The sequence below is a fragment of the Microcaecilia unicolor genome, chromosome 8 (assembly GCF_901765095.1).
Source record: "Microcaecilia unicolor chromosome 8, aMicUni1.1, whole genome shotgun sequence".
NCBI lineage: Eukaryota > Metazoa > Chordata > Amphibia > Gymnophiona > Siphonopidae > Microcaecilia > Microcaecilia unicolor.
This window is the reverse complement of record NC_044038.1, coordinates 155,810,780-155,836,605: the sequence shown is the minus strand read 5'-3', so window position 1 is coordinate 155,836,605 and position 25,826 is coordinate 155,810,780. Positions and strand designations below refer to the sequence as shown.

The 25,826-nt window shown below is 45.2% G+C and overlaps 1 protein-coding gene across 1 annotated transcript in view; it reads left to right on the top strand.

Annotated features, from left to right (window-relative positions):
- Positions 1 to 25,826, top strand: part of CCDC69 (coiled-coil domain containing 69) — a 64,092-nt gene that overhangs the window by 26,217 nt on the left and 12,049 nt on the right. The window contains exons 2-6 of the mRNA XM_030212874.1: positions 7,134 to 7,200; positions 9,299 to 9,468; positions 15,274 to 15,361; positions 16,899 to 16,972; positions 21,072 to 21,173. Of these exons, the coding sequence (XP_030068734.1) occupies positions 7,134 to 7,200; positions 9,299 to 9,468; positions 15,274 to 15,361; positions 16,899 to 16,972; positions 21,072 to 21,173 (501 nt within the window). The remainder of the gene's footprint in view (positions 1 to 7,133; positions 7,201 to 9,298; positions 9,469 to 15,273; positions 15,362 to 16,898; positions 16,973 to 21,071; positions 21,174 to 25,826) is intronic.

Genomic DNA, 25,826 nt, shown 5'->3' with positions numbered 1-25,826 from the left:
TCTATGTGGGGGCTGAAACTGTGGGGACTGGGGGCTGAAAAGGGGACAGGGAGAAGTGGCTGGGGCTGAAGCTCGGGACTGGTGAGAGAAAAAGGCTGGGGCTGAAACTGCGGACTGGTGGGATAGTGGGGCTGAAAAGGGGGGCAGGTAGGAGATGTGGGCTGGGGCTAGAACTACGGGCAGGTGGGATAAGGTGGCTGGAACTGGGGGCTGAAAAAAGGGGCAGACAGAGAGAGAGGGGACAGATCCTGGATGGATGGGGGAGCGAGAGGGAGGGCAGACCCTGGATGGATGGGAAATGGTGGATTGAAGGGGCAGAGAGAAAGGGCAGACAGTGGAGTGGATGGAAGGGATAGAAAGGGCAGACAGTGAATGAAGGGGAGAGAGAGGGCAGACGGGCAGATGGTAGATGGAAGGGGCAGAGATAGAGGGCAGATGTGGATGGAAGGTGCAGAGAGGGCAGTCATTGGATGGAGGGGACAGCAGAGAGGGCAGACACTGGATGGCAGAGAGAGAACGAAGACAGATGCTGGATGGAAGGAAGACAGTGAAAAGAAGATGAGGAAAGCAGAAACCAGAGACAACAAACTGTAAATAAAATATATATTTTTGGTTTTTTTGCTTTAGGATAAAGTAGTATTGTAGCTGGGTTAATGTTTATAATAGAATATGTAAACAAGGTAATCTTTTTATTGGACTAATTTTAATACATTTTGACTAACTTTCAGAGAACAAAACCCCCTTCCTCAGGTCAGGATACTGTAACAGCACTATACTGTATTTTTTTTATTTTATTTGTACCCCGCACTTTTTCCCACTCATGGCAGGCTCAATGCGGCAGGCAATGGAGGGTTAAGTGACTTGCCCAAAGTCACAAGGAGCTGCCTGGGCTGGGAATTGAACTCAGTTCCTCAGGACCACAGTCCACCACCCTAACCACTAGGCCACTCCTCCTGAGGACGGAGGTTTTGGCCTCTGAAAGCTAAATGTGTTAGTCCAATAAAATGGTATTATTTTATTTTCTATATTTGTTTTATTTCTATTTGTTAATTTGTAAAGTGGTGATTGGTATTTGTTAGTTTTTTCAAATTTACATAGTAACATAGTAGATGACGGCAGAAAAAGACCTGCACGGTCCATCCAGTCTGCCCAACAAGATAACTCATATTTGCTGCTTTTTGTGTATACCCTACTTTGATTTGTACCTGTGCTCTTCAGGGCACAGACCGTATAAGTCTGCCCAGCACTATCCCCGCCTCCCAACCACCAGCCCCTCCTCTCAACCACTGGCTCTGGCACAGACCGTATAAGTCTGCCCAGCACTATCCTCACCTCCCAACCACCAGCCCTGCCTCCCAACCACCGGCTCTGGCACAGACCGTACAAGTCTGCCCAGCACTATCCCCAACATGATAACTCATATGTGCCACATTTTGTGTATACCTTACCTTGATTTGTACCTGTCTTTTTCAGGGCACAGACCGTATAAGTCTGCCCAGCACTATCCCCACCCCCCAACCACCAGTCCCGCCTCCCACCACCGGCTCTGTCACAGACCGTAGAAATCTGCCCAGCACTATCCCCGCCTCCCAATACTGGCTCTTGCCACCCAATCTCGGCTAAGCTCCTGAGGATCCATTCCTTCTGAACAGGATTCCTTTATGTTTATCCCACGCATGTTTGAATTCCTTTACCATTTTCATTTCCACCACCTCCGCAGAAGGTATTTAGCAAGTTTGTCTGCAGATAGAATTTACATCTGCTGTCTTTATATTTTGCACAGTACCAAGGGACATTTTCTGTTTCTGTGGTGTTGCATTGTATGCAGAGTCTGGCATTGGGGGTTCAGTTTAATTTTTGTCTAAATAGAAAGTTTATGATTACTTATTCTATAGTGGATTAGGGTATATCTGTGTTTGTGAAAAAGACATGGCTTTCAGACTGTGCAGGATCGACGATCTGTACTATTCTGTCTGGTTTCATTTTACAATAGGTGAATTGATGTTCTAGTGCTCACTGTAGTGTTTAAGATGCTTTCCTTTTCCTTGTGTGACTTGTAGAAATTACTGCTTATGGTACGGTAGAATTGCTCTATAGGTCCTGAGCATTTTGTATTTTCGGCATGCCTAGTACTGGATTTTGGAGGGGGGTGTTAAAAAATTACCGGCCCCGGGTGGCAACTACCCTAGGTACGCCACTGCTCAGGCTGCGTCAGGGGTAAAACTACAAATAAAAACATAAAAATAGTGATAACATCATCTCAAGTTATGCATATATATATCTTCTCAAATATATAAAAAGTCATAACAGCCAATGATAAAATAAAGTACAATAAATGCATTACACATTCAAAAGTAAAATGGAGGAGGAGATAAGACAAGCCACTTTCCAAACATATAAAAGTGTATAAAACGTTGAATGGATTTAATCAAATCCAATAATGTATCAATGCATACCTAAAAATCAGGGGTGATATGGAGAGATGAATCATTATTAAAAGGGTTCTTTGAATGGTTGAATGGTTGAATAAAAGGGAGGAAAAGTAACACTGATTCCACAATTTCTGACAAATGGGTTCCATCTAGGGAAAACATTACTCGGAATCCAACGTGAGAATGTGGAATGGCTTCTAGAATTTGTTTTTGCATAAATCCTCCTTGGTCAAATTGCAAAAACAAACAAAACTTCAGGAGCCAATGCAAAGAATCCTCCATGGCACAAATAAGCAACATTTGAGAGTGTAGCCTGAACACAAGAAAGAAAGTGCACTAGACAAGATCCATGAACTTCGGCCATTCCATTGCAGTGACTCAAGATAATCCTGTCGGGTGAAAAATTAAAACAAACACCTTGGAGATCCTTCCATTGAGGGTGATTCACTGTTTGTACCGCTGCATACCGGTCAGGCATCTTTTTGTAAACATTATTTTAGTGGTAAGATTAGGCAATGTAAGCAAACTATCACATGATATTGCAGCAAATAAAGCCCTACCACACCCCTCCACCCAATTCCATTCTGTTTCAACCCTCTTTGTTTCTGCTGCTCCTGAGGTTCCTCAAAAATGAATTCTAGGGACCAGTCCAGTTACTCAGCTGGCAAATGTTGCAGATTGCCATGCAAAAGATCCCAGTTCAGTCCCTGCATTAGGCCTTCCATTCCTTGGATTGGCTGGGACTGGGCATGCTGCAGAGGGAGCCGCATTCCATGCTCAAGAGTGACCCTTAGTGGTCAAAGTCAGTGACTGAGATTGCAGGGTTCAATAAGTCCCGGTACATGATTGCTAGCTAGGGACTGTCACTGCATAGATTAGCTGAGGTGTGTGAGGGGACAGGGTGCAAATCTAATGTGTGTGTGTGGGGGGGGGGGGGGGGGGGGGGAAATCCCAGGATTCAACAGAGCTGGGAATATAAAGGAGCAAATAAAAAACAGCCAGATCAACACTGAGGATGTTCTCTGTACAATCAAGGTTCTCTGAATAATTGATGGTTAAATGTAGATTCACAGTTGACTACTCTGCTTAGAACTTGTCAGTTAAGTGCATTATAAATGCCAAAATTAAATTGAATTAAATTTAGGACAATGTGACCTTCAACCTAAACAGAGCACGAAACTTATAATCCACTCAACCCCTAATTCTATAAAAGTCATCAAAAATTGTGCACGCAAATTTGGGTGTGTGCCCAATTTGCATGTGCAATTTATTTGAATATTGAGCTAATTAGCACAAACAATTGGCGTTTTAACAAACAATTTGCCACTAACTGGAATTAATTAGCATCTATGCAGGTAAATTTAGATGTAAGATCTGTGTCTAAAATTTACACATGATCTGAAAAAGGGGGTGCGGAAATGGGAGGCTCATGGGCATAACAGGGGTGTTCCTAAAATTAATGTGTGTTGTTATAGAATAACGTGGAGATGCTCCTAATTTAGGCACATACATTTGTACCACATTTCAGTTGGTGCAAATAGCTGCACCAAAAGTTAGGCATGATTCCTGGGTGTAAGTGCTATTCTGTAAACTTTGCCTAACTTAAAGCATAGTTTATAGAATAGGGCACTGGGTTTTTTTGTGTCATATATACTACTAATCATTTCTATGGTGCAGCTAGACATATGCAATGCTGTACATATTATATTAGGTACTTTTGCTGTACCTAGAGGGCTCACTATCTAAGTTTTTGTACCTGGGGCAATGGAGGGTTAGGTGACTTGCCCAAGGTCATAAGGAGCTGCAGTGGGAATTAAACCCAGCTTGGCAGGCTCAAAGCCTGTTGCACTAACCATTAGGCTACTCCTCCCAGAGGTAGACTGTAGCCCTCAATGTATACAGAGCCCCGGGTACCACAGAAAGACAGATAGAGCAGCATTTTAGAAAGGACATACACATTGGAACTGAGATCTTGAGGTCGGGCCATCTCAAGTTCCCAAGGTGTTTGTTTTAAATTTTCACCCTCCAACCAAAGTGGATATTCAAACTAATACCAAGCCACTAATTGAATTACTTATTCAAAGAAAGGAAAAGGTCTCAGAAGTCCATGGTAATACAGCACCCTATGGACCGGACCGTGGAACACTCACATAGAGGCGTATCCACTGGACCTCATAAGTACATAAGTATTGCCATACTGGGACAGATCAAAGGTCCATCAAGCCCAGCATCCTGTTTCTAACAGTGGCCAATCCAGGTCACAATATACCTGGCAAGATCTCAAAAAAGTACAAAATATTTTATACTGCTTATCCCAGAAATAGTGGATTTTCCCCAAGTCCATTCAATACCGGTCTATGGACTTTTCCTTTAGGAAGCCATCCAAATTTTTGTAAACTCCGCTAAGCTAACCACCTTTACCACATTCTCTGGCAACGAATTCCAGAGTTTAATTACACGTTGAGTGAAGAAACATTTTCTCCGATTCGTTTTAAATGTACTACATTGTAGCTTCATCGCATGCCCCGGCCAAAACCTTTTCTACAATTTTTATTATTATAATTTTAACATGTGATCATATAAACCTATTCAAAAGTATACAATATAAACATTATGTGTAGCATGCAGCGCACTTATCTGTTCTCAACGGGGTCCAATTCACCCTCAGGCTTCTTCAGGGATGCAGTGCTTTAACTGACTGTCGCTATTTTTATTCCCTGCTGCAGGGTCCGGTCCGTAGGGTGCTGTATTACCACAGAGGTCTGAGGCCTTTTCCTTTCTTTGATTAAGTAATTTAATTAGTGGTTTGGTATTAGTTTGAATATCCTCTTTGGTTGGAGGTTTGATCTTATTGTCTGTGGATTGTGGAATCAACTTTGTTGAAAGTATTCATTTTTTCACCCGACACGATTATGTTCAGTCGCTGCAATGGAATGGCCTAAATTCATAGATCTTCTCTAATTCGCTTTCTTTCTTGTGTTCAGGCTACAGTCATAATTTTGCTTCTTTGTGCTCTGGAGGATTCATGGAGAAATGGGCATTAATGCTCCTCTCACACGTGGCATTGAATATCCGGGTGCTTTTTGGCCGCTTTAAATTTGGAGTGGGTGTATGTTCTTGAAACTGATCTTTGCATGGATGAGTTACACTTATGTTTACTAAGCGGCACTACGGGCGAATTAGCATTTTGAGGCGCGTAAATGGTGTTAAACGCTAATGCGCCCATAGAAATGTATAGGCGTGTTAGAGTTTAATGTGCCTTAAATTTACAGGCATGTTTAAAACGCTAATGCACCTTAGTAAACATACTCCATAGTGTTTAATAGATAAAGTCCATCTGTTCTTTCCTATCTGTAATTGGTGTTCCTTTATGTTTTATTACTTTTTAATTGATTTTATTGTAAACTGATTTAATTTGCCTGCAACGAAGGCGGTATATTAAATTAAATAAATGTTAAAATGCTAAGCGATAACCGGCCAAGCTGATATTCAGCACTAGCCGGTTAAGTTTAAACCAGCCAAGGACAGGCCTGCTAATTTAGCGCGTAATTTGGCTGCCAAACTTAGCTAGATAGCCCGTTAAGTGCCATTTAACCGTCCAGAAGGCGTTCCTGGCCGGTTAAATAAAAATCAGCATGTAAATGGTTATGCAACGCAAACATTGAAATGCCATTTTATGCACATCTAAAATGCAAATAGCGCTTCTAAAATAAACCTCATAATTTCAGTGGCGGGAGAAAAAGATATGCAAAAAGAACACGAGAGAACAGAAAGGCAGCGAGCGCTAGCATGAGTAGGAAGGGTTTGTAGCACTGTTAGTCTTAACCAAGGGCAACTGAAGAGTTATTTGAGTTACCCCCTGAAAGGAAAGGCTGCTCCCAGCACATTCTACTGCAAGCTGAGAACCTGGTATAAATCTTGTATCCTGCCTCACCAGCCTCAACATAACAGCCTGGGGTTTTGGCAGTCTCTTTTTCATTGATATATGGCTAGCATAAAATAAACCTTGCTAATGAGTTGTACAGCACAGGGAGAGAAAACACAGACTAAAGAAGGATGTTGTGGAAAAATAAATACATCATGGACTATGTGCATGGGCTTTGCGATAGCGGCTCTAAACCTCTCTGCAGACTCAGGAATTTCTTGCTCTGCATGCACTTATCTTGGCTTTTATTGTTCCATGTGCCGTGGCGCTGATGAAAAGTTCCTGGCATACATGGGGTTTGATTCAGCAACACCTGTCTGCATTCGCTCTGCCCAATTGTTATTGTATAAAGGAACTGCAATTAGGCAAATCCAGTATACCCCCTTTCATAAAATAGCAATCAGGGAAGCAGACCTTGATAGCCAACATGGGTGGAGGGGGTACAACCAGGGCAGTTGAAGAAAGCACAGCCTGCAGGAGTGCTTATAGACCCCTCTCGCATTTCTGCCCTGGGCCTCAGTATATCTCCCACTGGCACTGAGCCTGGGAGTGTCTTATGCTTTGAAGATGGTGGAAATTCCCATTTCACAGGGGCTGGGAACATTTGGGATGTGGTTTGGGTAGATAACACCCTCCTGAGCCTTGGGCAGTGCTCTTCACAAAACCTTTCACTGGTTTAGACCTGCTTCTGGTGAGGGGCACATGGGATCTTCATCCTTAGATAAAATGTTTTTGATTTATTAATTGATCTTTCTCAATTTTCCTTCTCTTCTTAGAAGCGAGCAAAATCCAAGGAGCAGGAGCAGTTCTTCCAGGAGCTGTCAATCTTGAAAAGTGACAATGGTCAGAGGAATCTATGTTGTTTTTTGTTTTGTTTTTACATTGTGGTAGTCTGTTTTAAATCTTTAAAATTGCCTGTATTAACTCTTGAAATGCATTTCTTTAGTTTAGCCAGCAGGTGGTGTATGTTTATGTTAAAGCTGTTATAGAAAAGTGCACACCCTCTTTTAGTTTCACTTGGTGAAGAAGTGAATCTACAGTACTGTGAGCAGTATACTTTTAAAACTTGTTGACTGGGCTCTGGAGTTTGAAATTCCCCAGCAGTTGATGCTGGTTGTTGCATCAGTCTTAGCCTGGGAGAAAAGAGAGATAGATCTCTTTGCTGAGGCTCAGTGAATTATATGTCCTGACCTTCCCAGGTACTGTTTAGACAGTATATAGATGTTTCGTTAATGTTGTAATTGATCCATATTTCAGTTACCTGTTATTGTTTGCTGATTGCACATTTGTTTTGTTTATTGTTCCAGTGTGACAATAGACCTGTTTAGTTTGTTGACTCTGCCTGTCTGGACTGATAAAGAATCCTGGTGGTCTGTGTGTTGGGTCTGTGAGTGCTTTCTGGGAACTGTGGGACCACTGAGAGTGTGGCTTCAGTATCCTAGAAATCACTGGGGATAATTTGAGAGCGGGAAACTCGCCCAGAGGCGGTTGTGACCCAGTCGGTGGGAGGAGGGTGTTAGTGTAGAGTGGCAGGTGCAGGCAGACTTGAGCTATGCTGGGGATAGACCTTCTCTGTGGGGTATGCACAGGTGGGTGGCTAGGCGTTTCGTGTCAGCAACATTTATGTACTTATGAGTATAACCACTAACCCTCTAAGCTGAAACTGTCTTTCTGTGGGATTTTTTACTTGTTCCAAAAGTACAAAGACTAGAGGACACTCAAGGAAGTTATATGGAAATACTTTTAAAACAAATAGGAGGAAATATGTTTTCACTCAACAAATAATCAAGCTCTGGAACTCTCTGCCAGAGGATGTGATACCAGTAGATAGTATATCTGGGTTTAAAAAAAGATTTGAACAAGTTCCTGGAGGGAAAGGCCATAGTCTATTAATGAGACAGACATGGGGAAGCAACTGCTTGCCCTGGGATTGGTAGTATGGAATGTTGCTACTCTGAGATTCTGCATGGAATCTTGTCACTATTTAGGATTCCAGAATCTTGCTGTTCTTTGGGGTTCTACATGGAATGTTGCCACAATTTGGATTTCTGCCAGGTACTTGTGACCTGGCTTGGCCACTGTTTGGAAAACAGGATACTGGGCTAGATGGACCAATGGTCTGACCCAGTATGGCTACTCTTATGTTCTTATGTATGTCTGGGGGCAGAGTCAGGGCGGAGGAAACATTTAGCCAGTTAAGTGCTGATATTCAGCCTCAGGTCACGTCATTGGCTCCCTATCCATTTCCTCATACAGTTCAGACTCCTCTTATTGACTTACAAGTTCATTCACTCTGCAGCTCCTCAGTACCTCTTCACTCTTCTCTCTCCCTACACTCCTCCCTGGGAACTCTGTTCACTGGGTAAATCTCTCTTATGTGTACCCTTCTCCTCCACTGCTAACTCCAGACTCCTTCCTTTTATCTTGCTGCACCATATGCCTGGAATAGACTTCCTGAGCCGGAATGTCAAGCTCCATCTCTGGCCATCTTCAAATCTAGGCTGCAAGCCCACCTTTTTGATGCTGCTTTTAACTCCTAACCCTTACTCACTTGTTCAGTACTCATGTTTTATCACTCCCACTTTAGTAATTCCCTTATCCCTTATTTGTTCTGTTCTCTCATTTAAATCAGCAGTAGTACCGATTGCCATGCAGAGAAGAGAACAGAGGTGAGAGGAAAACATACTTTTGCCACTGTGAAAACTGAGCCATGAGGCAGGCTTTTGGTACTACTACTATTACTTATCATTTCTATAGCGCTACTAGACGTACGCAGCACTGTACACTTTAACATGAAGAGACAGTCCCCTGAGCCAGTACCTTGAGCCAGTCCTGGTCATATCTAAAGATGCTTCACAGGTTGTAAAACATCACTATCAACCTTACAGTGAATCCTTCTACCCAATTGTAATCCTGTCATTTTCTGGTTTTGGATTTTAAGCCCAACAGGTCTCTGCCTATGAAGAGCTGGAAAGAGAAAAGGCTGAACTCTTGGAGAAGCACAAATGGGAGATTCAAGGTCTCTTGCAGGAACATGCAGAAGAGAAGAAGACCCTAAAAAATACACACAAAGCAGAGACCGAGATGCTGATCCAAGAACTTAAAATCCAGGTGAGATCAAATTCCAAGCTGTTTCCTTTGCACAGATGCCTCTCCTGCCAGGTTAAACTCCTTCAAATATCGGACCCTTAGGTCCTTCCAGCATCTACTTTTTCCATTCCCAAACCCAAGACTCTATGGTCGTATAAATAGCCAGCAATTCTAGTGTGGCCACTGGCCAACCAGTTTGGCCTCCTTAAGTCCGCAGTGTGTCCTGCCAGACACAGCTATGGGATTGCCTCTGTGTTTGCTGTAACTTCTAATTGTAGAACTTGCAGCCTACCAGAAAGACCTAGTTGCCAGTCAATCCCATTCTTGCAGCCTGCCAGACTCATCCAGCTGTGGGGTCGCCTCTGTTACTTTTCACTAGGACTTCTAACATTTCATATTAACATGCCATGTATTCTGGCAGCCCCGGCACTCATTGTTGAACTAGGTGACTAGATGCGTAAGCATGTGCTGTTTTAGTTTTTTCTCTGCTTGCAGCTAGCCAGACTAAAGAATAATGAGATAGTTTAATTTTATTGTCATATTTTAATAGCATTTTCTTGTGAAACTGATTGTTGTAATTCCTAGCAATGTCTAGTTTCTTTTTTCTCCTCCACATCAAACTGCATAGGTGTTTGCAGAATATAAGAGACTAGTAAAAAAGGCCCGTTTCTGACACAAATGAAACGGGCGCTAGCAAGGTTTTCCTTGGAGTGTGTATGTTTGAGAGAGTGTATGTGAGAGTGACTGTGTGTGAGAGAGAGAGTGAATGTGCGAGTGTGTGTGTGAGAGAGAGAGAGAGAGAGAGAGTGAGTCTGGGTGCGAGTGTGTCTGTGATAGAGAGAGTGTGTGTGAGAGAATGAGAGTGTGTGCAAGTGCATATGTGTGTCACGTTTTCAAAGATGGAAACTGGTTTGTGAGCTCTTGGGCCACTGCCGAGGAGCGGCAGTGGCAGGCAAAACCACCCCACACCAGAGACTAGGCAGAACAGGACTGGAACTCCGGACTGGGGTTGCAGCAGAGGCAAACGGGCAGGACTTAAGCAGAGCAGGCACCCTTAAACTTCACCTGCACTTGGCCGCGTTTCACCAAAAGTTGAGCTTCTGGCTGCAGGTGGCTGGCAGGGCTTACTGGGCAAGGCAGGACTGGATACCCCACTAGGCTGAACCAGGACTGAGGGTCAGAGGGGAGAGGACTATACAGAGACAGCCAGGCAGGGAATGAGAAACCAAAAGACCAGACTGAAAGCTGTAAACAACCACTGCAGCAGGGAACCAAACACTGAAAAACAAAAGACAGACTGAAAGCTGCCAGGCAGCCACTAAACAAGAAACACAGAGAACCCAGAACCAGACACAGTAAATACAAACAAGAGTCAAGACTAGGACAGTACAAGCTAAGCTACACATAAACTAAACAGAATCAGGCAAGGAACTAGAACAGGAATCAAACTAGGCTGAAGTGCAACAAGCACCAACATACCAGGGCCTTAGACGCAATGCAAAGGCAAACAGAAATGTTCCAAGATGGCTGATAAGCCCAGAAGCAGTTGGAACTCAGCTGCTGCAATCACCAGGCAGCTACGGGTGCTGTGCAGGCTCAAACAGCACAAGCAAACCTGGCAGCCTGGAAAATCCGGACCGGACTAGGCTGAAATCTGGAACGGGTGACGGTCCACAGTAGCCACTGGTTCTGGCCACCAGAGGGCAAGGTGAGCACAGACGTAACAATGTGAGACACAGTGTGAGAGAGAGAGAGAGTGTGTTTCACACAGATACAGTGTGTGCGAGAGAGAGAGTGTGTGTGAGACACAGACTCTCTGTGAGACTGAATGTATGAGACCAAGAGAGTGTGTGAGTGACTGTGTGACACAGAGAGTGAATGTGATACAGTGTGAGACATAGAGTGTGTGAGAGTGAGAGAGAGAAAGACATTGAACTGTGAGAGAGAGAGAGAGAGAGAGAGAGAGAGAGAGAGAGTGTGAGAGAGAGAGTGTGTGTGTGACAGACATACCTCCCCCCTCTCTGGTGTCAGGCCCCCCTCCCTCCCTCTCTCTCTCTCTCTCTCTCTCTGGTGTCTGAGCATTACTGTGCAGGAACCTGAGCTCTGGCTGTGCTTAAAAGAACTGACCAATCCTATTTAATAGAATTCACCTCCAACATTCTGAAGCCGAGAAACCTCGTGTGGTTGGTCACTTCTGGTTGTGACGAACCCAGAAGTACGTGATGTCAATTCAGGAGATGGATACAGAGAGCAGGAATGCCTCAGCCATGCAGTCAGCTTCAGAATGTTGGAGGTGCGTTTTATTTTATAGGATGTGTTTGGATTGGATTGAGTGTTGCCACTCAGACTGCATAATCTCTTCCTGCAGCTGCCATACCAATCTGCAGTTTGCCAGGGCTGGATTTATGTGTATTGTGATTCCTAAGCCGTAACATTTAAGAGGCCCCCCTTGATTAAATAGGAAGTAAATTTTAAGTGTAATAGATGATAAATAAATAAAATACATATAAAAGACCAACAATAGTCATTGATAAAAACAATAATTCTGATTATTTTATATTGCAATGTACATTATTTACAAGTGCACTACGTTTTTTTACTGAAGCATGATGCCCCTTGTAATGTGAGGTCCTAAGCCATAATTTGTCTAATTTATACATAAATCTGGCCCTGCTGTTTGTCCTGTCTACTGTACTTGTGTCGAAGACGGTCATAGGCCCTTGTTCATGAAGTCAATGTCTTCCTCATTGTTAGGGATGTTTGTTTTGAAATGAAATGAAAAGCACAGCGAAACAGGTTTGTTCTGTTTTCTTTCATCTTAAAGTCAAATGAAAACGAATCACTGTGAAATTCGTTTTTAATTTAGTTTCATTTCTAGCACATTATTTACCAGTTCTATATGTTATTTGCAAGTGGCACATGTTAAAACAAAAACTGAAACTGTAAAAATGGACACCCGCCCCCAAACAAACCTGGGCTCAAACTCTGTAGCTGCAACAACCTAAATCCGACCTGCACTACACCATAAGGGGCATAATCGAACGGAAACGTCTATCTCCATGGGCGTTTATCTCAGAGAACGGGTCCGTGAAGGGGCGGACCGAACCGTATTTTCGAAAAACATGGACGTTTATCTTTTTTTGAGCTGGGCGTTTTTGTTTTTCAGCGATAATGGAAACCGAAAGCGCCCAGCTCAAAAATGAATAACTCCAAGACATTTATTTGTGGGAGGGGCCAGGATTCGTAGTGCACTGGTCCCCCTCACATGCCAGGACACCAACCGGGCACGCTAGGGGGCACTTTTACAAAAAAAAAAAAAAAGGTAAAACAGCTCCCAGGTGCAGAGCACCCTTCCCTTGGGTGTTGAGCTCCCCAAATCCCCCTCAAAACCCACTGCCTACAAGTCTACACCATTACTATAGCCCTAAGGGGTGAAGGGGGGCACCTACATATGGGTACAGTGGGTTTGGGGGGCGGTTTGGAGGGCTCCCATTTACCATCACAAGTGTAACAGGTGGGGGGGGGATGGGCCTGGGTCCACCTGCCTGAAGTCCACTGCACCCCCTAATAACTGCTCCAGTGACCTGCATACTGCTGCGAGGGAGGTGGGTATGACATTTGAGGGTGAAAATAAAAAGTTGTGAAACAGCATATTTTGTGGTGGGAGGGGGTTTGTGACCACTGGGGGAGTCAGGGGAGGTCATCCCCGATTCCCTCCAGTGGTCTTCTGCTCATTTAGGGCACTTTTTGGGGCCATATTCGTGGAAAAACAGGTCCAGGAAAAGTGCCCTAAATTCTCGCTAAAAACGCATATTTTTTTTCTATTATCGACGAAAGGCGCCCATCTCTGATCACCCGATAACCACGCCCCAGTTCCACCTTCACCAAGCCTTCAACACGCCCCCATCAACTTTGTCCGTATCCGCGACGGAGTGTAGTTGAAAACGTCCAAATTCAGCTTTCGATTATACCGCTTTATTCGTTTTTGTGAGATAAACGTCTATCTCCCGATTTGGGTCACAATATAGGCGTTTCTCTATTTCGATTATAAGCAGTCATGTCAGCCAATGTGTTGGGAGGGCAGCAGAATTTTCCACCCTTGTCCAAGAAAAAGAGGTCCTGGACAGCTGTCATGCATCTCTTACCCTTGCCTCCCTTTTTCCCATGTTCCTTTTGTCTTCATGGCCATCCTGGGCTTAATGGTATTCAAACATAACATCGTTCTATATGGAAGAAGGATAAAAGGCCTCACAGAGCTCCTAGATGTGACTATCTTTCGTAGCTAAAACGGATCTATAATGATCTTCTGTTCATTATTGGCCAAAACCTTCAAAACTGTGTGGTAATCTAATCTCTTTCACACAATTATCTCAATCTGTAGATTATTAAAGATTTCTCTCTCACTATGGTACTCAAAAGAGCTACTCAACACGGTGTTAATCTGAATCTATATAGTTCAAAAGAACACTTACCTTTTGAAACTGCTTGCACAAGGGTATTCAATGATTCCAACTCGTTCCTTCTCACCCCAAGCTAACGATGGACAGCGTTTCGTCTCGCTGCGTCAGGGTCTTGGTGGTGGGACTGCTTTGGAACGGGTATTCACACTCTGTAAATTGTGCCTAGCATCAATTTACGGAGTGTGAATACCTGTTCCAAAGCGAGACGAAACGCTGGCCATCGTTAGCTGGCCATCGTTAGCTTGGGGCGAGGGGAGAGAAGGAACGAGTTGGAATCAATGAATACCCTTGTGCAAGCAGTTTCAAAAGATAAGTGTTCTTTTGAACTATATAGATTCAGATTAACACCGTGTTGAGTAGCTCTTTTGAGTACCATAGTGAGAGAGAAATCTTTAATAATCTACAGATTGAGATAATTGTGTGAAAGAGATTAGATTACCACACAGTTTTGAAGGTTTTGGCCAATAATGAACAGAGGATCATTATAAATCCGTTTTAGCTACGAAAGATAGTCACATCTATGAGCTCTGTGAGGCCTTTTTTCCTTCTTTCATATAGAACAATGTTATGTTTGAATACCAATAACCAAAAATCAGTGGAAATTAAGACAAGTGACAGTATCTAAAGATTTTATATTTCAACATCCTATATTTATACACATCCTGGGCTTAGCCAGATGACAATGTTTTGACCTCCTCCCCTCCCCCCTATTTAATTTATGTCACTTGTATAATTGTTCCTCCTTAATGAGAACCAAGGCTTGGGTCTTGCACCATGAGCCTTGATTTACAACTTCCCAGACATAATACCCCTAGTGCATGTTTCTCCACTGCCAACAAACCAAGAGCATCTTTTCCTAAGGCGCACTCACATTTTTGGCGTGTGCTAAAATTGTGGGTGCGCTAAACATTAGAGATGCCAATGCATTCCTATGGGCGTCTCTAACGTTTAGCATGCCCACAATTTGAGCGCACGCTAAAAATGTGAGCGCGCCTTAGTAAAAGACGCCCAAAGTCTGATAACAGCAGTCATTGGAGCAAGAGTCCTCAGCTGGGAGCCATACACCGGAGCTCTCCTAGAAGCCTGCAAGTGCAGGCCTTAAGTGTCACCACCAGGTGTCCCACTTGAGCCATGTCCAGGGAGCAGCTCAGGAATTCTTGCCATGAGTTCCTCTCATACATTTTCTAGATTTGCTGCACGTTCCACCTTTGAAGTGTGCTGCATGCTGCATCAGATTTTTGAACAGAGAAGCCTTAAAATAAGATGGCCAAGTAATTGAAAAGTATGACAGCACTTTGTTGCAACAGAGTGTGAAGGTTTACTTTGCAAATAACTGCAGCAGATGTTTTTGTCCTGATTGTTTTAGGCAGAGAAGGAACGGCACGCAGAGATTACAAAGTGTCTGGCTGAACAGTTAAATTCCTTGAAGAAAGAACATGAAGAGAAATGTAAAGGTGAGAGGCAGAGTTCCAGTGCCAACACGCAGCTCTGTTGTGTGAGCCATTCTGTTATTTTCACCTCCTCAGATAGTGAGGATCAAGGTATCGAGCACTGGTGCAAGAAAGGGCCCTGTGGTAGTGGGGGGGTTACTGCAGCAGGTAAAAAGCCCCTTAAAAAATGGCCATGAGTTAAGATTACTCTTACCACGTGGCCATTTGGTGCCGAGCACTTACCGCCACCCATTGAGGTGGTGGTAAGGGTTCTTGCGGTATCTTGCCAGTAAACGGGCAGTGCTGGGTTAGCGCTGCAGTAAAAATTACAAAATATTTTTCGTTGCACTGGAAATGCCATGCGCTTATGGTAAAACTACTGCCGGAGGCCGCATTGGGCCGGCGGTACTTTCGGGTTGCCGTGCATCAACCTTTTAGTGAAAGGGCCCCTAGGTTTATCTCTAACCTTGTACCCCTCCCCTTGAATTACATTTCATGCTCTTCTGCTTCCCCCCACCACCATAAGAATTTCGTAATTAAACAACCTTATGATTATCCCAACAAACACTCGTCCCAGAAAACTCCTGTGAAAACACACAGATCAGCATCACACTGGCCGGACTGTAGGTGGAGGACTCCTGCTCTGGTTAAAGGGAACAGGAGCTGGAATACTGGCGCACGCCGAATCCTGCAGTAGAAAATATGTTTCTATTTTCTACCCCAGGGAGCGTTCCCTGCAGTAATCAGCAGCGCGGCCACGTTGGTGCGTGCCGCATGGTTACCACATGGGTAGTGCATGAGCCCTTGCCACTAGGTCAGTGGCTGGCGGTAAGGGCTCAGGCCATAAATAGGCATGCACTAGTTTTAATTTTTGCGTACACTCATTTCCCAGCCAATTAAAAAATTGCCTTTTTCCCAGCACATGCCAAAAAGATGCGCCCACACTACTGCAGGCCACCTTTCACTGCAGTTTTGTCAAAGGATCCCTCAGTTTTTAATGCCATTGTGACATGGGATCAGTGGCGTTCCTAGGGGCACTGACACCCGGGGCGGATCGCCGATGCGCCCCCCCCCTCCGGGTGCAGCCCCCCCCCCCCGGAACAGCATGACCCCCCCCCCCCCCGGCGAAATAACCCCCTGGGTGCAGCATGACCCCCCCGGCGAAAGAACCCCCCCCCGGGTGCACGCCGCTGGGGGGGGGGTGCTACGCGCCTGTCGGCTCTTCGTTTCCATGCTCCCTCTGCCCCGGAACAGGAAGTAACCTGTTCCGGGGCAGAGGGAGCATGAAAACGAAGAGCCGACAGGCGCGCGGCACCCCCCCAGCGGCGTGCACCCGGGGTGGACTGCCCCCATCGCCCCCCCCCCTTGGTATGCCACTGCATGGGATGAAACCTCCGGGAATAGGTTTAACCAGTGTTGTTAGTCCCGGTGTTCAGGGCTTCACAATGTGTTGTCCACCACTTTCTCCTCTGTGTCAGTTGCTCTTCCTGGCTATGGGTGAGTGTTTTCCTTCTTGTTGGTCCTCATATTGCAATCTGTCTGTTTGGTTTGTTTCTTTCAGCACTTCAAAGGTTGCATGAGAAGGAGAAGACCTCTCTGACTGAATCTTTCGAAAAGTCCCAGGCATCTCTTCAGGTTCTGGAATTACTTTGACTTGCGGAAAATTTTGCTTATGTTCTAATTGATTTTGCAGAGAGCAGGGCAATGTATGGTTAGGATTTGCAGACACAAGCAACTGCCATATTTACAGAGCATATATATCGACAGGCCACAGCCGGTGCAAGGTTAGTGGGGGCTTAGGTGAACCTTCAGCCTTACACCCCACCATTAACTTTCATGCCCTTAGCCTATATTCCCTCCCCACCCCTCCTAGGTTTTGAAAATTAAACTCAACAACAGGGGTGTAGCCAGATCTCGGTGGGAGGGGGGTCCAGAGCCCAAGGTGGGGGGGGGGGCACATATTAGCCCGCCTCCCCCAGCCACCGACCCTCCACCACCACTTTCGACCCCCCCTGCTGCCGACTCTCCCCCGCCACTTTCGACTCCCCGCCGCTGCCAATTCTCCCCTGCCACTTTCGACTCCCCACCACTGCCAACTCTCTCCCACTACTTTCGACCCCCCCTGCCACCTCGACCCTCCCCCACCACTTTTGACCCCCTCCCCCGCCACTTTCGACCCCCACCACCACCGCCAACTCTCCCCCCGCCACTTTCGCCTCCCATGCCATGACCCTCCCCCACCACTTTCAATCCCCTCCTCCACTTTTGACCCCCCCCCCGCCACCACTGACCCTCCTCGCCACTTCCCCCCCACCACCACTTTTGACCCCCTTCCCCACCACTTTCGACTCCCCCCACCGCCGCTGCCAACTCTCCCCCACCACTTTCGACCCGCCGCCGCAAGGTACCTTTGCTGGCAGGGGTCCCCAACCCTCGCCAGCCTTAGTCTTCTTCATCGCTGGTCTACGTGCCGAAGACCGGTGCTTTAGAGGACTAAGGCTGGTGGGGGTTGGGGACCCCCGCCAGCAAAGGTACCTTGCGGCGACCGGGGGGGGGGGTCAAAAGTGGTGGGGGGATCAAAAGTGGAGGGGGCCAGGATAAATCTGTGGGGGCTCATGCCCCCATGGCCCCACTTAGGTACGCCCCTACTTAACAATCATGATCAACCTACAAAACTCCTTAGTCTGAGTGGTTGTCGGGTTGCTTTAACTGCAGCCGCTCCCCCTACCTTAAACTTCTATCCTAGGTGACTGCCTAGTTGTGCTTAATGGCTGAGCAGCTCTGCCACAGGCCCACAAAACCTGCAGGGCAAAATGGAGCCCAACGCACGCCAAAATGGAGTTACCGCCCGTTTACTGTGTGGCTCTTGCGGTAATTTCATTTTTGGCACTTGTCCGATACCCACGGCTGAGAAATTATTTTCAGACGCGCGCCAAGTGGCATTTGACGCACGGTCATTACCGCCCGGTTACCGCGTGAGACCTTACCACTAGGTCAATGGCTCACGGTAAGGTCTCAGACCTGAAATGGACGTGCGGCAATTTTCATTTTGCCACATGTCTGTTTTCGTTTTTTAAAAAGGCATATTTTCTAGGTGCGGTAAAAAATAATTCTGCATGCGCCCAAAACACACGTATACACTACGGCAGGCCATTTTTCAGCACAACTTAGTAAAAGGACCCCTTAGTGAATCACCCACTATTTCCACCTCAGTAATTTTCAGCGGGGTGGAAATAGCAGACGGTTCTTTCCATGGACATAAGTGCATCAGCCCCTGAGAGAAGTATGCAGAGAGAGAGTAAATTAGAATGCTAGCTGGCCTTCTAGCTTTGATAGTCCTGACCCTGACCTTCAAATACACTATTAGTAACCTGCCTGATACTCACCTGGGCAAACAAGGATTATGCTACTTTACCTGTTGATGAGCAGTGCTAAAATATTGAATGTTTTACCAGAGCTGTGAAGTTTCCCTGTTCCAGGAGGGAGATTTTAGACTAGAGAGCTGCACGGGAACGGGGTTTGCGGGAATCCCGCGGAACCCACAGGATTCCCGCAGGGATGGAAGCAGTTCCGTGGGGTTCCCGCGGGGACGGAAGCAGCTCTGTGGGGTTCCCGCGGGGACGGAAGCAGTTCCTGTGGGGTTCCCGCGGGGATGGAAGCAGTTCTGCGGGGTTCCCGTGGAAATGTAAGCTACACCTACACCAGCTTCTCATCCACCAAGTACCAAGTTCTTTGACTGCTGTCTCCTCTTTCTTCTCTTCCTCCTTGCTTTAACAGCACAAATGTGGAAAATTTTCCATTAAGGAGGTAGTAGAGACACAAATGATGATGGAATTCAAAAAGGCATGGGATGAACACAGAGGATCTCTAATTAGAAAATGGAAGTTATAAAAAACCTAACCTTAAATGGCTGCATGTGTGTGGATGTGTGAAGTAATGCTTAGATGGCGACTCTGGCTGTGATTAACTAGGGCCAATACCGGGCAGCTTTGTATGGTCTGTGTCTAATATATGGAAGTCTGGTTTAGGATGGGCTGGAAAGGGCTTAGACAGCAACTTCAGTGGCAGGAACATAAGGACAGATTTTTACGATCTGTGTCCCACAAATGAGAAGACGCATAGACTGGAGTGGGCTTCAACGACAACTCCAGCAGTTGGAACATAAGGATAGGGCCAGATAGACTTCTATGGTCTATGTTCCAGAAACACAAAAGAAAGACCATAATCAAGTATATAATATCACACTCGTTGATTTAATCATGAATTGATAATGAGTGTGACTATTGGGCAGACTGGATGGACCATTTAGGTCTTTATTTGCTGTCACTTACTATGTTACAATTAATCCTCTTTGCTCCCGGGCTGATGAGCAGACCTCAGCTCTGACACAGGCATGAGCATCAGATGTCACCTGACCTCTCAGCATACAGCACCAGTAAATCAGAGACAAATCTTACATGTGCACACCAGAGTGTTCCAAGTTTCAGCTTCCATTCCTTCCTTGCCTACAGTGCTGTGGCTCAAATCCAGAGAGAGACTGAGGGAGCTGACTGGAATTTTCTTTTATGTACCATTAAATTCTTACAGTGATGGGTGGGGATGGGTTAAATTCTTGCGGGGACGGGTTGGGATGGGTTACATTTTTGCGGGGATGGATGGGGATGGGTAAGAGTCCAATGGGGACGGGCGGAGATGGGTAAGATTTCTGTCCCCGTGCAACTCTCTATTTTAGACCAAGCCAGAATTTCTGGCAATTATATCCAGATGCATTATGGGACCTGTAGCATTAATTTCAGTGGGTAGCATCAGGGAATACAAATACCGCACTGCATTGGGATACAAGTTCAAACCCAGAATTGGTGAACAATTCTCCCTCCTGGAACTGGATAATTTGGCAGCTCTGATATATTCTGCAGGAGGCAAAAATAACTTGTAGATAAAGCCTGTACTGGATCTGTTAGCACCCAGCTGTCAAAGTGCAAATCCTCATGAGGGAGCTTCAGCACAGACAAACAAGAAAAATGATTTTCTTTACACAGTTTGGTTCACGCTGATGAGGGATAATGCCATACTTATATTAGCTAAATACAAATAAATAAATACAATTGTGTTGACACATTAGGATTTCAGGCTAGTTGGATTTAGCTATGTGGCCTGTTTCTAGTGTTATCGAACACATGCACTAGTGACTAGTCAGATACTGGATTGAAACCGTCATTTTATATTGAACAGCGCCCTCTGCTGTGGTGAATGTGACATATTAATTATGGGGTTCTTTTACTACGGTGTGCTGAAAAATGGCCTGCGGTAGTGTAGACTTGTGTTTTGGGCGCACGCAGAATTATTTTTTAGCGCACCTACAAAAAATGCCTTTTTATATTTTGCCGAAAACGGACGTGCGGCAAAATGAAAATTGCCATTCGTCCATTTTTGGTCTGAGACCTTACCGCAAGCCATTGACCTAGTGGTAAAGTCTCATGCGGTAACCAAGCGGTACTGGTCAACACATGTCAAATAACACTTGACGCACGTAGCTGCTGCACTCCAGAAAATAAAAATATTTTTCAGACGCACGTAGCGGACGTGCGCCAAAATTGAAATTACCTCAAAGGCCACACGGTAACCAGGCGATAACTCCAATTTGGCACATGTTGGGCGTGCGTAGGTGCCTACACGGCTTAGGAAAAGGGCCCCTGAGTTCATAAATGACCTGCTCTCTTTTTTTCCTCCACAGGAGAGTGTGGAAGAACTGAGTGCACAGCTAAAGACATTTCATGAGAAAATGAAACGGGCAGAGGAGTCAATTTTGAACAGAAACTATAGGAGGCAGATTCAGGTGAGGACCATTTTTCTTGCAGTTTCAGTTGCTTTGTTCTTTGTGGGATGGATGGAATTCAGTGCTTGGCTTAAAGTCAGTCATATTGTCCTATTCTGTATCCGCACTGATTATATACAATGGAATAATAAAATGTGAACAACTGAACATATCCTTGTAAATGAAGATTTTTCAAAAAAAAGGGGGGGGGGGGAGAGGGGAGAGAGGACCATAACAAAAAATGCATACATTCTATTCCCAAATTAATAAGAAATGTGGCAGCACTGCAATAAAAAGACGATATAACCATCAAAAACACCCAGGAGGAGAAAATATTGACAAGAAATATACAGGTTAGCAATATTACCCAGTGCTGTACAGTCACTGGACAACTGCTACTACTTACCATTTCTATAGCGTTGCTAGATGGGGAAAATTAATTAATTAATTTAAACCCCTAATTGTACAATTATTCAATTTCTCAGTTCCATTCTAATTGTTATTACACATGGATGACTATAAATTGTTACCTTTTTGCGTCTAGCATTCGTTTCCATATTACGTATTGTAATTACTCAGTCCTTATGTGTTTTGTTATTACAGCTTAATGTATACTATCCCCCATCACTTTTTTCTACTGTTAATCACAGTAAGTTGTTAGCCACATTGAACCTGATCTATTGGGATAATATGGGATATAAATTAAATTAAATAAATAAATAAAACCAGGTCTCTTGGCAGGGACAACCTTTAGCACGCTTCTCAGCCTTCCAGATTGACAGATGAACTTGAAAGGTCAGCACAGGGGCTTCTTTTCACAGCATTTAGACACACAAAATACCACAGGTTAAGATGGTACTTTGTGTGTCTAAGTGCTTTGAAAATGAGCCCCAATGTGCCTGGGCAGTCATCATTCTTGTCCATCCTTGGGATGGCCCTGGGTGCCAAACGGAAGGTGGGGGGAGGGGCGGTTATTAGGGGAATTGCGCTGTCTTTTTTAATCAGTCACCCTGCGTGATGGACGGGTAGCAAGCAGTAGCCTGAGAAATGGAGAAGTCTAGGTTCAAATCCCATTTTTCTCACTGATAATCCTTGGGCAAGTCCATTCTCTCTCTATTGCCTCAAATTTAAAATTAGAGCTAGATTTACTAATCTGTATTATTATATAAGCACATAAGCATTAATATCTCTGAGCAGGATAAAGCTTCTTCAGGGAACAATTATTCAAAACAAAAAATAAATCATTTAAGTATCAAACCATCAATATAGGGGGGGTCACGTGATGCCTGCGGGCTGAAAGGACGCTCATAGTCCAGCTCCGTTCCTACTGCAATATTATCGGCAAAATCTTCGACTTCCCCACACCCCTGAGTGCTAAAATTTACGGATTTACGTACCTTAAGCAGTGAGGCTCTGACGGAAGCAACAGAAGCAGCTTTAATATAGCGCTGCGGGGTATGCCAGCGAAGACTCCGCGGCCGACTCGAAAACGCATTCAACCCGGGAGCCCCAAAATGGCGGCAGCGGCTGCGCTCAGCAATGCGGTGATCACCCTGCAAGCGGAGGCTGTACAAGAGTTGACAAAACAGCTTACGGCAGTGTTAGACGACTGCATGGCGAAATTGCAGGCGTCGGTGGACTCAATTAATGAGAAACTAGAGAGGCAGGCAGCTCGCATACAGGGAGCAGAAGAGAGAATCAGCAGACAAGAGGACAAGGCTGAATCGCTGGAGAATCGGGTTGGATTGCTGGAAACACGCACGAAGCAGTTGGCACTACTTATGGATGATCTGGAGAACAGGAGTCAACGTAACAACATCAAAATGATTGGATTACCAGAGTCGGTGCCGGTCGGAGAAGGAGCTGAGAGACACTGTTTTAAAATGGCTCCTTGCACAGTTGAAACTGGAGCATATACAGGACACCATTCGGATGGAGCGCATCCATAGAGTAGGAGCCCACCGAGAAACAGCTCAGTGATCTAGACCAGTGCTAATAAGAATCTTAGATTATGGACATAAAGAGCAAATAATGTAGGCTTACAGAGCTAACAGGACCTTGGAGTACCGTGGCACGCAGATTCTCCTTTTTCAAGATTACTCGGCTAGAGTATCTGAACAGAGGCGCCACATTGGCCAGTTCTGCAAGATCCTGTTTGATAAGGGGATTAGATTTACAATGATGTACCCGGCGAAAGTACGGGTAGTGCACGACAATAAGACCTTGTATTTTACTGATTCCCAGGATCTCAAGACATTTGCGAGCAAGATCTAACAATGAACATGTCTAATAAGCAATCAGGAATCTGGGAAGTTTGTTTCTTTTCAAGGAGGGTTGGTGGACCAGGTTAAAATGGCCGGGCTTCTTTGCCCAGGCTGCTAGCTGTTTGTGATGAAAACTGGAGAGCGGGGCCTCAGTCTCCCATCCCAAATGGAACCAGGGCTTTTGTTATACAAAGTTAAGACGGCTCAGAATACACACAGACCGGAATAGCTGAGAGACGATCTGGCAGACTGGGCGGAGACAGATGACTTGTTAGCTGGAAAAGTCCAGGAGGCTTCAAGACGAGTGGTGCTGGCCTATGACAGGGGGCGAGAGTTGAGGAAAAAGCACAGCACTACTTTAGTGATTGCCATCTAACAGCCTGAGTGGTGACTAGCTACTGTTTACGGTTAACATGTTATAATGTTCTGCTTTTTAGTTTTCTTTTTCTCTGTTTTTTTCCTTTTCCTTTTTGTATCTGATGCAGGAAAATTTGCATTGTAAGGGGCAGCGGATGTAAGTGACCCAAAAAGAGGTTGAGAACCTTTAGAATGTGGTCTGAATGCAGTTTGAATGCTGTATGAGGAGATTGGGGGAGTAAAGCAGACTACAAGGAGAGGGGGGATACGAAGTGAATAGGAAAGGGAGGGGGACTGGTTAGAGGAAGTAAGGAGGAGAATGGTGGTGTGGCTGCGGGAGCTACCTGAATCGGGGTTTCTCTCATTATTGGGGGAGAGGGAGGGGGGAAAAGGAGGGGGGAGGGGGCAGGGGAGACATAGAAGAGAGGCGGGTAGGGGGTCCAGTGTGTCCGGGATTTGGTTGTAGATGAAAAGGCTGTCGCAGCAAGAACAGCATATAAAGTAGGGGGGGGGGGCTGAGCTGGGAGGTCACCTCCAGAAGGGCTTACCAGGAAATTGTTTGGAAAGTATATCTCAACTGTAGGATAGAGGATGAGTAATGTTCGGATAGCTACTTTAAATGTAGATGGGATACACTCGCCCGTTAAGCGTACGAAAATATTGAGTTATAGCAGACGCTTGAAAGTGGATATATTGCTCCTGCAGGAGACGCACCTTTCTCAATCAGAACATATGAAATTAAAGAAAGGATGGGTTGGGGAATTGGCATCTGCCTCTTATAATAGTAGACAACGGGGAGTGGCTATTCTGGTTAGCAGATCCTTGGCATGTACTAAGCATAAGGTTATTCAAGACTCGGAGGGGAGATATGTGATTTGGGCGGGGACGATTCAGGGTGTTAAAATGGCCTTGTGTTCAATCTATGCCCCAAACCTGTACTCCCGCAAATTCTTTTCTGAAGTATTGGCTGCACTTGCACCACTGAACGAATATAAATTGGTAGTGGGGGGTGATTTTAACATTACCGCTGATCCGCTTATAGACTGCAGCCCCCCAAAACCTAGGCATAAAGAAGCGAGTGGCAGGGGAATTAATTTTTTGATGAAGGAGCTGGGTGTTTTAGATGCTTGGAGGGTGCTGCACCCCGATGAACACAAGTATACTTTTTATTCTAAGGTACACAAAGTGCAGGCACGTCTGGACTATGTGCTGCTACCGGCTACAACGCTATCACAATGTTGGGCGGCAGGAATAGAGGCCGGGGTAGTATCAGACCATGGCATGGTATGGGTTGATTGGGGTGGATGCCAAAGACAGAGTCAGGCAGCTAGTTGGAGAATGAATCCTGCATTATACCAGGACCCGAAATTTCGGGAATATCTCATAAGAGAATGGCAGGAGTTCTTGCAGACCAATAAAGCATCTGAGGTGGACCCTGTGATCTTTTGGGAGGCCGGTAAAGCAGTAATGCGAGGTAGGATAATAGCATACTCTAGCCGCACCAGGAAAGAAAGGGATGGAGAGCTCATCAATTTGCTAGGGAAGATTCAGGTGGCGAGAGCGGAACTGGTCAGGGCTGGTACGTCCAGCAGTAGAGAAAACTTTTGGCAGCTCAAAAAGCAAATCAATGAGGTGCTTAATCAGAGGGCAAGCCTGGATGTACAGCTTTACAAATATAATTTACATAGATGGGGCAACAAAACGGGGAAATTATTAGCCGCAATGGTAAAGAGTAGATCTGCAAAAAAGATAATTACTGGTATTAAAGACAAGTCAGGTAATACACTTAATAAAGGGGAAGATATTCAAAAGGCATTTGTGGATTTTTATAAGTCCCTGTATGATGCGGGACAAAGTGACATGGGAGAGCGTGAAAGGTTTTTTCAAGATTTGAATCTGCCAAAATGTCGTCTCAGCAGTTAGAATCTTTAAACGCTCCATTCGAGGGCTCTGAAATACAACAAGCTATTAAGAAGCTAAAACTAGCAAAAGCTCCGGGGCCGGATGGACTGGGAGCTGAATTCTATAAAATACTGGGAGTTCAGATGGTGGG